The sequence below is a fragment of the Gobio gobio genome (genome assembly GCF_949357685.1).
Source record: "Gobio gobio genome assembly, chromosome: 3".
Classification (NCBI taxonomy): Eukaryota; Metazoa; Chordata; class Actinopteri; order Cypriniformes; family Gobionidae; genus Gobio; species Gobio gobio.
This window is the reverse complement of record NC_137099.1, coordinates 58,640,422-58,653,796: the sequence shown is the minus strand read 5'-3', so window position 1 is coordinate 58,653,796 and position 13,375 is coordinate 58,640,422. Positions and strand designations below refer to the sequence as shown.

Here is a 13,375-nt window from a genome sequence, read left to right as displayed (position 1 = left end):
ATAGAAAAGAGCTTCTACGTGGACAACTGCTTACAGAGCCTCCCCACTGTGGAACAAGCCAGGCAGTTAGTCAGCAAGATGAGATCCTTTCTCGCCTCTGGGGGGTTTGAAATACGGCAGTGGGCCAGCAACACCCCCTCTGTTGTTGAGCAGTTACCCGCAAATGCGAAAGCACAGAGTATAGAACTATGGCTGCAGAAGAATCATTCCGACCCTCAGGAGCCAGCTCTAGGTCTGATGTGGCACTGCCTAGATGATCGCCTGGGTTACAGACACCGCCCAACGTCAGAGTGTCTCCCAACCATGAGGCACATTTACAAAGTCCTGGCGTCCCAATATGACCCTTTGGGGTTCATCAGCCCCTTCACCACCAGGGCTAAAGTTCTAGTCCAAAAGCTCTGGGCTAAACCAAGAAGTTGGGATGATCCCAACCTTCCCACAGATCTTCTTGAGAGATGGAGAGCTTGGGAACATGAGTTACCTAACCTCACTAAGGTAGTGTTTCCCCGTTGTTACATCCCTTCACATTTCAAGGAGGAGACATCAAGATTCAGCTTGCACGTTTTCAGTGATGCGGCTGAGGTGGCGTACGGAGCTGTAGCGTACCTGCTTATCGAGCAACAGGGTGAAATCCACACCTCCTTCATGATGGCCAGGTCGAGGGTAGCTCCCAAGCGGCAACTGACGATACCACGGTTGGAACTCTGTGCAGCCCTGGCGGGTGCGCAGCTCGCTAAGCTTCTATTGCAAGAGCTGACCATCCACATTGAGACAACGACACTCTGGACCGACTCTACTACTGTCTTGACCTGGATACAGTCGGAGTCCTGCAGGTATAAAGTCTTCGTCGGCACTAGAGTGGCTGAGATCCAGGAGTTGACTGACCTGCATTCATGGAGATATGTGGACTCAGCGAATAACCCGGCAGACGACATCACCCGTGGGAAGACACTCGTAGAGCTGGCAAGTCCCAGTCGGTGGAATCAGGGACCTCATTTCCTCCGTGGACCACCAGATCAGTGGCCGGCGACACCTCCTATGGAGAATCGAGATGATTCCTCAGAAACCAGGAAGGCCGTATTCTGTGGGTTAACTGTTGATGGCCAGAATCCACAAATGCCTGACACAGCTCGATTCACCTCCTGGAAAGCCCTGGTTAAAGCAACTCACCAGTCCCTTCACGGGGCGGCTACCCTGGATGCAGGAACACCAAGTCCTGATTTTCGAAGCTCTGAAGCAGCTATCCTGAGTCAGTCTCAATCTGAGTCCTTCCCTCTGGAGTTCAAGGCTTTGGAGGCAGGTAAACCAGTTCCCCTTTCTAGTCGTTTGAACACCCTAGCCCCGGTGTTTGATCAGGCATTGCGTTTAATCCGAGTTGGGGGACGACTCCGAAGGTTGGAAGGCCTGAGTTCTACTGAGACTCACCCGGTAGTGCTAGACCCTCATCATGCCATCACTAAGCTCCTCATTCAGGACTTTGATGAACGCTTGCTTCATCCAGGGCCGGACAGAGTTTTTGCTGAGCTCCGTCGTTACTACTGGGTCCTGAGAGGTCGGCAAGCGGTTAAGCAACACCAAAGGGGCTGCGTGCAATGCCAGAGGTGGAGGGCTAAGCCAACAGTACCCATTATGGCTGACTTACCCTTGGCTCGCCTACGACTTCATCAACCTGCATTCTTTTCGACAGGTGTCGACTGTTTCGGGCCCTTCGCTGTCAAAGTAGGCCGTCGTTCAGAAAAACGATGGGGTGTGATCTTTAAATGCTTGACTACCCGTTGCATACATCTCGATCTCCTCAACAGTCTGGATGCCGATGCTTTCTTACTTGCCCTGAGACGTTTCATAGCCCGGCGGGGTACTCCTTCAGAAATCCTCTCTGATCAAGGGACCAATTTCAGAGGTGCCGAAACAGAGCTGAGGGAGGCCTTCAGAGGAATGGAACCTCAACTGCAGGAACGGCTGGCTGACCATCAGATTACATTCAAGATGAATCCTCCTGCGGCACCGCATTTCGGTGGCGCATGGGAGCGTGAGATAAAATCTGTGAAGTCAGCCCTGCAGGTGGTTGTAGGAAGTCAATCCCTGCCTGAAGACGTCTTGCAAACTGTGTTAGTAGAGATAGAGGGTATCCTGAATAGCAAGCCACTAGGCTACGTTTCGTCTGATGTAGCTGATATAGACCCAGTAACCCCCAATTTCCTCCTCATGGGGCGGCGGGATGCCGCGTTACCCCAAGTGGTCTACACTCCAGAACCATTGTCTAAGCGTCGATGGCGTCATGCTCAGACTATAGCTGATCACTTCTGGGTGTACTATACCAGACATTACCTCCCTAACCTTCAACCACGTCTTAAATGGCAGCGTGAGACTCAGGATCTGACTGAGGGTACTGCGGTGATGGTGGTGGACTCACAACTGCCTCGTGCTCACTGGCCCATTGGTAGGATTGAGAGTCTGGTGCCCAGCGAGGATGGCCACTTTAGGTCAGCAAAGGTCAGGATAAAGGATCGCCTGTATCTTCGACCTGTGGCTAAGCTAGTTCCACTCCCAGCACTCCCGGACGATGATGATACAGATGTTAAGAACTAAGAAATTTAAATCTTCTACATATTAGCTATGCTAATCTGGGGGCGGCTGTACTAAATTCCTTATATATATCTTCATATGGATAGCATTTCTATGTGTATTACGTAGTTGTGTACGTACTGCGCGTTGACGGCAGTTCTGTCATCGCGTCTTTGTTTACTTTCAGTTTCATTTCTGCCGCCGTCTTCTACCAGTGGTAAATGTGCATGCATGAATGTAAGTTTATTCATCCTTGTATTTATCTGTTATGTCGCGATATATTAACCCTTTCATGTCGTGACAGTATATCTGATCGTTATGACTCTGTTCATATCGTGATTTAATGTGTTTGAGGCGAGTGATGCACAGTGTAATGCATGTGTATATGTTTAGCGCCTTTTAACGTGCTGTGGATCATATTAACGTGTATAGATGATGTATACTGAGGTAAATGTTTATGTTACAGTATGCAGACAGATTCTGATATATATTTTATTTGTTTATTGCAGACTAAACCACATTTGATCACTTCTGTTTCCTAATGGCTGTATGTTTGCCATGTAAATGGTCATCCTGACGAAATATAAAACAGTCAAACGATCTTCTGTTTCCTGTCACACTTCTTACCGGAGTTCCGTAGTGGACTGGCACTCCACCTAACTTCAGAAAATAGTAGTCCTTTACAACCACTATAAGCTTTTAACCCACTGTATTGGCACCAATAGCATCAAAATGATCAATTATCAAAATTATTCATTAGGATGAAAAAAAAGCATGTGCACAAAATGTTTTACATAGTCACACACAGACATCAAGATTTTGCATATGATTCACAACAACGGTGATAATCAAGCATGAGTTTTGTATTATGAAGCTACCCATCATGCATTGCAGCATGAAGCTTTTTTTGTTTTGATTGTCACCGTTGTTGTGAATCATATGCAAAATCTTGATGTCTGTGTGTGACTATGTGAAATAATTGCTCAAAACGTTGTATGCACATACTGCAAACCAACTTTTATTTAATTTATCATTCTTCAGGATAGAGGATCATTTTATTGCTATTGATGCCAATACAGTAGATTCACAAGCTTATAGTGGTTATAATAAATGACTATTTGCCAAAAAAGAACACAAAACTTGAAATACAACATCAGACGCTCGCTTTCTGATGATTTAGTCATCAACAAGGAGCTGACAACACCTGCTGTCGCTTTATCTTTGCTTTCTCAGCCACAACTATTGTGTTTCAAACACACAGTTACAGCAGCCAAAGAAAAGCTAACACAAATACTGGACCAAGAGCCCAACTAAAGCAAACGCTTCCCACCACAATGGGAATAAATATGGGAATTTGATGGGAATTCATATTTATGGTTCAAATTAACCATAAATATCAACATCTAAAGCTCTGTTAATTCTCAGTAAGAGCTTCTGTAGACGTCTGACAGAAATAGTCAAAGTGTGTCTTATGTCTGTGATTAAGGGCAGCACCAGTGTCTCAGTGGGAAACACTGTCTCCTCACAGCAAGAAGATCCTGGATTGAATCCCACGATTCTCTCACGATACAAAGATGTGTGAATTACAGATGCTAAGTTGTCTAAAGTGTCTAAAGGTGTGAGCTAAGTTTCTTTTATTTTCCTGATTTCTGGACAAACACACACTGTCTGTGAGTTGCTTTGCAATTACAAATGGAAAATATGTCCACAATGAGCACATTTGAACTAGTTTTTAACCTTGAGGTTCCATGAACGTCTATATCGAACGCGCAGAACACGTCAAAAACAGACGTTCATTCTGGCTCCTCAGTGGACGTCTTTTCAACGTACGCCTCTAGGGGCAAAGACACTGAAAAGACGTCTTTTGGACATAACTTTGCTCAGTGGGAAGTGAACTCCAGTCCATCCGTCTCTCTGGCAGCAGCTCGTGCCTGGTAGACCTCGTTAAACCACGCCCCCTCCGCTCATATCAAATGCAAATATGTCAGCCAATCACAACACTGGGCGTTTTTACTGAAGTCTCACAGCAGACACGCCTCTTGAAACAGGGCATTCAGCCACAGGGCAAACAGCAGTATAGAAAAAAATGCCTTTTATTTCTAAATTATGACATTTTATGATGTAAAAATCATACTAACAATATAAGTACACCTCAGGAAACATTATAAAATAATAGAAAAATGCCATGCCATGGGACCTTTAACACTTTTTATCCGTGTTTGTAGTTCTAATCGAATCCTCGTCCATCTCGCAATGGGTTGTGGGCAATTTCATCCGTTAGAGTGCACATCGATCTGCACTTCGAATTATGACAGGAAATAATCCGGGAATCTTTGGAATACTCTTTTCAACATACTACGATTTGGGACATACTAATTCTTTTTTCGAATACTATTTAGTACGGATAGTATATAGTACCATCACAGAGAGGCAAAAAATCCCTTTCCAGAACATTTTCATTCAACGTTCCCAGCTGGTGGAACGATCTTCCCAATGCCATCCGGAACGCAGAATCATTGACAACATACAAAAGTCAACTAAAAACTCAGCTCTTCCGTGACCACTTAACCTCATTAATAAAAAAAATAAAAAAAACACTTTCCTTTCCTCTTTCTCCTCCTTTTTTCCCTCACTACTCTAGCCTGTGCTACACTGAGCAATGTACACGGTCTCAGTATTTCAGGCACTTGTTGCGCTTACTCGACTCTTCATGACCAATCGCTTCGTGTACCCTCAAGTTGTAAGTCGCTTTGGATAAAAGCGTCTGCTAACTGCATAAATATAAATGTAAAAATGTAAAACACAGCATGTGTTTTCCCTGAGCACACACACTACATGTGTTAAAACTGACACAGCATGTGTTGTGCCTGAGCACACACACTGCATGTGTTAAAACTGACACAACATGTGTTGTCCCTGAGCACACACACTGCATGTGTTAAAACTGACACAACATGTGTTGTCCCTGAGCACACACACTGCATGAGTTAAAACTGACACAACATGTGTTGTCCCTGAGCACACACACTGCATGAGTTAAAACTGACACAGCATGTGTTGTCCCTGAGCACACACACTGCATGAGTTAAAACTGACACAGCATGTGTTGTCCCTGAGCACACACACTGCATGAGTTAAAACTGACACAGCATGTGTTGTCCCTGAGCACACACACTGCATGAGTTAAAACTGACCCAGCATGTGTTGTCCCTGAGCACACACACTGCATGAGTTAAAACTGACACAGCATGTATTGTCCCTGAGCACACACACTACATGTGTTAAAACTGACACAGCATGTGTTGTCCCTGAGCACACACACTACATGTGTTAAAACTGACACAGCATGTGTTGTCCCTGAGCACACACACTGCATGTGTTAAAACTGACACAGCATGTGTTGTCCCTGAGCACACACACTGCATGTGTTAAAACTGACACAGCATGTGTTGTCCCTGGGCACACACACTATATGTGTTAAAACTGACACAACATGTGTAACAACATCACAACATCTCTTTTTAGAGTGTGGTAATGCTGTTTGTGGAGTTGTTTAATCCTCCTCTGCTGAAATCTTCAGAGATAGGGGGTGCTTCTCAAAATCCCTCCTCTTTTCCTCGCTCCTCCGTCCTCCATCCTATGACCCGGAAAACAATTGAGCTCAGCCATCTTGTAGGACATTACTCTAAATGCTCATAACTCTAAATGCACTGCAAAGAGGCGAGGATGGAGGAGTGAGGAGTCATCGAGGAGCTTCCTGAGGAGTCATGAGCGAGGATACACAGGTGTATCCTTTGCGGAAATGTTTTATCAACTAAACATCTTGCCATAGTTTATTATCATTATTGTTTACATGTTCAAGACACAAATGTATGTCAAATTACAACAACTGTAGTAGGACAGTTGCTTTCTATATGAGAAAATTAAACAAACTGACAGAAAGTCAAACTTTAATCACTTACACATCTCATTAACTGCAGTTGCTTCAATGTTACTTTAACACTCTTTAGATTGGACCCATATAGACATTGAGCAACACAGAGTATATTGCAGTGTATCAAGTCACTATAACGTTCTCCATTGGATCAATTAGTAAAGTTTTTTAGGAGGACTTCACTGTGTAGAATGTTGAGTTATTGATAAAAAAAAATAATTTGAAATATTTTTTTCAGGAACATCATACTAACCTTTGAATGATGTTCTATTAACATTAAGGAAGCTGGATATTATTATGTTATTGGAATGTTACAAATGAGCATTTATTAACAATTATTTGTTAATTAAAATTAAGATGAAAGATTGTTTTAGGAATTAAAATGTCCAGTTTTCTTAATGTGGGTGGAACTTGTTTTAATGTTCCCATAACCAAAACAGAATGTTTAGAAAAGGCAGAATTTGTGATCAATGCATTGATAAAATGAGTGAACCGTTACTGTACAACTCTATTCTGTTCAATTCAAAGCTACACACATGCATATGAGAAAATGCAAACTAGCATTGTAGTACATTACCAGTTGTTGTCGTCATTTGTGTGGCAGTTGTAAAGACATCTGAAAAATAATTATGAATACAAATTAACAAATATAAAGAGTGAAATTAAACGGCAGTCAACTGGCCAAATAAACACATAATAAAACTAGCTTTGACAGGCTTTAGGAATAGTTAGTCTGTAGTATTTAGTAATTCTGTCATCATTTACTCACCATCATGTCGTTACAGACCAGTATGACTTTTTTCACAGAACACAGAAGAATTTCCTGTCTATTCTAGAATTTGCTATTATTCTAACATATCTTTACCATATTGAAACTCTTAAGCCTTTTCTGTCCAAACTGACAAAAAAGCACAACAGAAATCTGTACAGTATAATTTGTGTGTCATATTTCACTTCTACTTTAGTCAAGTCACCAGTAGTCTCTCTAAGCCAGACCTTCAGACTGACGGCAGAAGGTCTGGACTCTATCACAGCTTTAATTGGTCAAGGATCGCACAAGAGGACATTTGACTGACATGTAACGCGACCAATCACAGTTCGTTTTGTTCTGCGTCATGTTTAGGGGTGTGAAAATGTAAAGTCGATGTCCCTGCAATAACAGACCGGCGTGCATCTATAAATTATTCATTCATAAACGTGTTCAAGTTTATTACTACAATAGAGCCACGAACTTCACATACTTGTGAAAATCCAGCGTTCAGTTGATCCTGGTAAGCGCTCAGTCACATTTGTAAACACGACGGTGTTCTTCTTCCACAAGAATTTGTTTCTAGGCGGACCGTTAACCCTTTAGGCGCCAGAGGTTTTTTCCTAAAACGTTCGATTTTGACATCTTAATTTCAAAAGGCTATATCTTAAAAGTTATAAAAGATAGAGACTTTCTGTAAAATAGAGAAATATTAAGGATGACCCAAAGTTTATATAGGGATTACAGTCCTGTCTAATTTGCATATTATGATGTCATATGGTGGTGGTCATCTTGGATTATAGAATTTTCATGAAAAGTCACGTTTAAATGATAAAATGCAGCACTTCTTTCCCCCCCAAAAAAATGCCCCTCACCTTCTGTATGCTATTTTGCACAATACTGAATGCTCAGTTAAATAGTAAACAAACTGTGTAAATAGTTACTAATAAATGGTACACAGTAAAATCCCTAGTGTTAAATTAACACTGCTCAGAGCACATATGGTCCCACTCTACAGAGTGTTAAAGTAACACTGAATCAGTGTTAAAGTTAATGAGATAATTAAGAGATGAATTAAGTGATGATTGACCATTAGTGATGAACACCTGATGATAATGAGCAAAATCACTGAAGAAAAGAGAAAAAAGAAAAACACAAGAACTACAACTGACTATTAAAAAGACATTAAATCTCTGAAGATCTCACCAGAGGAGGATTAAACAACTCCACAAACAGCATTACCAGTTTCACACGTTACTAACCAGATTTACATTATTTCTGTCAGACGTCTACAGATGCTCTTATTGAGGTTTAGATGTTGATATTTTATTGAAAATAAAAGTTGTTTGGAGTTACCATTATGGTGATTAGTGTTTGCTTTAGTTGGGCTCTTGAGATAATTGAGAGATAATTAAGAGATGAATTAAGTGATGCTTGACCATTAGTGATGAACACCTGATGATAATGAGCAAAATCACTGAAGAAAAGAGAAAAAAGAAAAACACAAGAACTACAACTGACTATTAAAAAGACATTAAATCTCTGAAGATCTCACCAGAGGAGGATTTAACAACTCCACAAACAGCATTACCAGTTTCACACGTTACTAACCAGATTTACTTTCATATAGACGCAAGGGCCATTATGTACTGAAGCTTTAGAAACAAAACCAACAGTTAAAAAACGAAAATATAAAAGTAAGGTGAGCAACACTATGCATTTCGTCACCTTCACGCTTGCTGTCGTTACTAAGCAACCCGGTAAACAGCTGCTGCTTTGATGACGCAAACGCACCCCGGTTCGGAACCAAATAATATAATATGAACACAGTCCAGCGGGGGCAGGGGGAGGGGGGAGCAATCGAACTCGGGTTCGGTCCAGGCAATCGAACCAAGTGTGAAAGCACCCTAAATCTCTGAAGATCTCAGCAGAGGAGGATTAAACAACTCCACAAACAGAATTACCAGCTTCACACATTACTAACCAGACTGACTTTATTTATGTCAGACGTCTACAGAAGCTCTTATTTAGAATTAACAGATTTTTTGTTTGATTTTGTTTTGAAAATTGTTAGTTTTTAATGTGACCATCATGGTGATCAGTGTTTTCTTTAGTTGGGCAGTTTGATTACTTTTTAATGTTAGTGTTTCTCTCAAACTGAGTTTGCTATGGAAAGAAAAGCAAGAGAAAACACAATCAGATGCTGTCGGCTGCTCGATGATAAGAATATGATCGTAGTATAGTGATTTAATTCATTGATCTTATGACTGAGTATGAACAATATACTATTAACTTTTTTTATTGTGATTCTAGAAAAGATCCAGCACGGTTTTGAAACAGATTGTACACTAATCACTTCTAACTCCTGCGAGATTAACTCACACACAGACATCAAGAATCAGCCTATGAATCTCAACAATGGTGACATGCTTCATGCCGCAATGCATTCTTGGAGCCATAGATGAGTTTTGCTTAATGCACCCAGAATGCATTGCGGCATGAAGCATGTCACCATTGTTGAGATTCATATGCTGATTCTTGATGTCTGTGTGTGAGAATTGTTCGCAGGAGTTAGAAGTGCTTAATGTGTGATGTGTTATTAAACTGGAGTACAAAACTTATGTAAAACCTTTTTGATTATCGGTTAGTTTATCTGATGATAACATTTCAGGTTCTTCTGCCCTAGAGTCACAAGGCTCCTATAACAAATTAGGAACTATATGATGATAACAACTGAATCATCAACAACAAGCATCAAGTTTATCTTGCTGGTCGCACAGTAACAAACAGTTATAGCAGCCAGAAAATAAATAATGTTAACAAGTCAAGGGTCAAGAGCCCAACTAAAGTAAACACTGATCACCATGATGGTGTATAAAACTATTATTTTCAATTAAACATCAATATCTAAACCTCAATAAGATCTTCTGTAGACGTATAACAGACCTAAAGTAAATCTGGTTAGTAGTGTGTGAAGCTGGTAATGCTGTTTGTTGTTTAATCCTCCTCTGGTGAGATCTTCAGATATTTAATGTATTTTTTATAGTCAGTCGTAGTTCTTGTGTTTTTCTTTTTTCTCTTTTCTTCAGTGATTTTGCTCATTGTCATCAGGTGTCATCACTAATGGTCAATCATCACTTAATTAATCTCTTAATTATCTCATTAACTTTAACACTGATTCAGTGTTATTTTAACACTCTGTAGAGTGGGACCATATGTGCTCTGAGCAGTGTTAATTTAATACTGGGGATTTTACTGTGTACAGAACCTCCGCAACTCTGCCGTGACGTGCCGTCATTATGTTAAGCCCACCCACCGACTCAACACACGCTGTGATTGGCCTGACCAGAGTTTGGTTTTTCCAGCTCTCAGGTCTACCGAGAGTTGCTAGACTACACTTGCGGCAAAATAAATGTTCTGCCGCTAGGGTGTCTAGATTTCTAGGCTACAAACCTATCATATAATTGCAGAAGACTTAGAATTCATTCAGGATACTTTTTTAGTACTTTAGCAATTGATAGGTTCATTCCATTCACATTAACTTAATACTAAAAAAAAATAATTAAAAAAAAATTTGCGGTCAGGATATTCTTCCACTGAATAAAGACAGACTTCTGGGTTTAGAACGGCATGAGAGGGAGTAGCTGAAATATTCATGGCTGAACAATTGAACTTCATCTCAACTGTTTGACTGACCACATTAATGCCAAAGTTGAGTTAAGAATGAAATAATTGTCACAAATTCCGTGGTTATTTTGAGTGGTTGCTCAATCATCAGCACATTGTAGTTGTGCTTTTATCATAACTGAATGCATTGCTAATGTATATGACCAAACAATTCAGGAGGTTTCAAGGGAAAGAAAATTAATTCAACCCAAACGGATCCTAAAATGCTAAATGTGTGCTTTTGAGACTTTAATTGTGTCCAAACTGAATAGCTCAAACCCAAATAACATCATTTATATTTCACATTAAAACTTTACTGCTCCCAACAGGACTGTGTCAGCACACGAATGCTTCTGGGATTGATCAACACACTTGAAGTGATCAACAAAAGCAAAAAACACTGCTTATACTCACACAGAATAACAGAGATGGTCTTCAGTGAGATTATAAAACCTGAAATAAGGAAATCCAATAAAACAACTGAAGAATTGTATTAGAATTTGGAGTTTGAGAAATCTATATTCATCATCTGACTGCAGTTCAAGTTATATAAAGCTTTTGGAGCAATAAGAACCAGCCTTTAAAGACAAGAAAAATACTTACTTTTATCAAAGGTGGAAGCCATTTGACAATCCGATGTATTTCTCTTGATCACAAACCAGTTCAGAGGATGAGTTTCCTTTACAGTCAGAGAATAAACACATTAGCCATTGAATTGATGTGACTTTTTTTTTTTTAAAGGCCTTTTCTCGGTTTCAAACACACATGAAAAATATTCCACAGCATTTATGAATTTGCATTAGAGTTAACATTTTAAAACAAGGAGAGTTTTAAACATTTATTGTCAAAGCACAATGCAACAACATAGTAAAATCCAGTTGAATAATTATTGATATCTGTGTGTGTCTAAAGATTTTTTTTTCTCCCACAATGCATTTAAAAAAAATCTAAATTCAGAATGCCTGATCTGTGCCAAATATTGTTGGAGAAAAAAAAGATATATTAATAACCAATTACCACTTTTTATTTTTACTTTGTGAAAAAAAAATATCACTTGATCATCTTTGTTTCTGGCTTTCTTTTTACCAAATTGTGTTTTGTTGTACATTATGTTAAGAATCATTATATGAGCAGAAAGAAGATCTTACCTGATGTAAGCTGATATACAGTGATGATCCTCACCCAACACGACTGACTGCTTAACTAAAACAATTGGTTTGTGTTCATGTTTATGGAGACGTTATCTGTCCATCATCCTGATAAAGAAACATGAGCCCACGTCCACTGTTTCCTTCTCAAATTCAAATTTATACACAGCAAAATCCTCAGTTTTAAACCAATACTGCATAAGTTATATATGGTCCCACTCTACATTTTCATTAAATCCTCAACATCTAAACCTTTGAATTTTCTAAAAGAACTTTAGAGGTCTGAAAGAAATAAAATCAGTGTGGTTTGTAATAAGAGAGATTTAATGTCTTTTCAGTTGATTTCTAAAGCTGTGGCTGAAGTCTGTTGTAGTTCTTGTGTTTCTCTTTCCTTTCATTGATTCTGCTCATTATCAACAGGTGTCTTCATTAATCAAACAATCATCAGTCAATGAATCACTTCAGTATCTTATTAACTCTAACACTGCTTCAGTGTTACTTTAACACCTGCTAGTGGTTCCCATATGAACACTGAGCGATGTTAATTCAACTCGGGGATTTTGTTGAGAAAGGATGAAATTATGTTTTTGTGTTTCCCAGGAATTATCATATACGAATCATCTCAGGCCTAGTCCACACATACACAGGTATTTTTATAACCAGAGTTATTCCTCCTCCATTTTAAAAAACAATCGCGTCCACACAAGCACGGTTTTTAAAAAAATCTCTGTCCACATGAAAACGCAAAACCGCGCTATGATTGGCTGCTTGATATCCACATGGGTCCCATCCACGGCATCGATGCACTGAGGGATGCCATGGGCTCAGTGAAAACCTTCTACAAGTTTACTTTGGAATCAGTGACAGGTAACTGTATATACACAGGGGCAGGGCTCAAGTGGGCTGAAGCTTCACACACGCGCCTTACTATGTTGTATTTTTGTATTATGGCGCCTCTGTTCTGCAATACAATGAGATAACTGCGCATGTATCTGTATATATGTAATAAGCGCTGTTAGCAGAGTTATTAAAAGTTACGTCCGCCATTGCATAGACTCCACTCATGTATAAACAAAAGCGATAACGGCGCACATTTCGACTTAACAAGCCAAAATCTCCGGTTTCACCGTCTACACGACAACGCTGTGACCGGAGTTTCTAAAAAAGTCCGGTTTCAGTAACCGGATACTGCGTTTGCGTGAGGACGAACAGCCAAACCGCGTAGAAAAAGCTGTGGTTTTGAAAATACCCGTGTTCGTGTGGACAGGGCCTTAGAATCACAGATGGTTTCCCAAAAACATCAGATCTGAAAAG

At 40.1% G+C, this 13,375-nt stretch overlaps 1 protein-coding gene across 1 annotated transcript in view; it reads right to left on the bottom strand.

Annotated features, from left to right (window-relative positions):
- Positions 1–12,118, bottom strand: part of LOC307122947 (adhesion G protein-coupled receptor E2-like) — a 93,769-nt gene extending 81,651 nt beyond the window's left edge. Inside the window, exons 1-4 of the mRNA XM_079811290.1 lie at positions 12,062–12,118; positions 11,517–11,592; positions 11,328–11,366; positions 7,077–7,115 (exon numbers count right to left, since the gene is read on the bottom strand). Coding sequence (XP_079667416.1) covers positions 7,077–7,115; positions 11,328–11,366; positions 11,517–11,538 — 100 coding nt within the window. The 5' untranslated portion in view covers positions 11,539–11,592; positions 12,062–12,118. The remainder of the gene's footprint in view (positions 1–7,076; positions 7,116–11,327; positions 11,367–11,516; positions 11,593–12,061) is intronic.
- Positions 12,119–13,375: the final 1,257 nt, after the last annotated feature.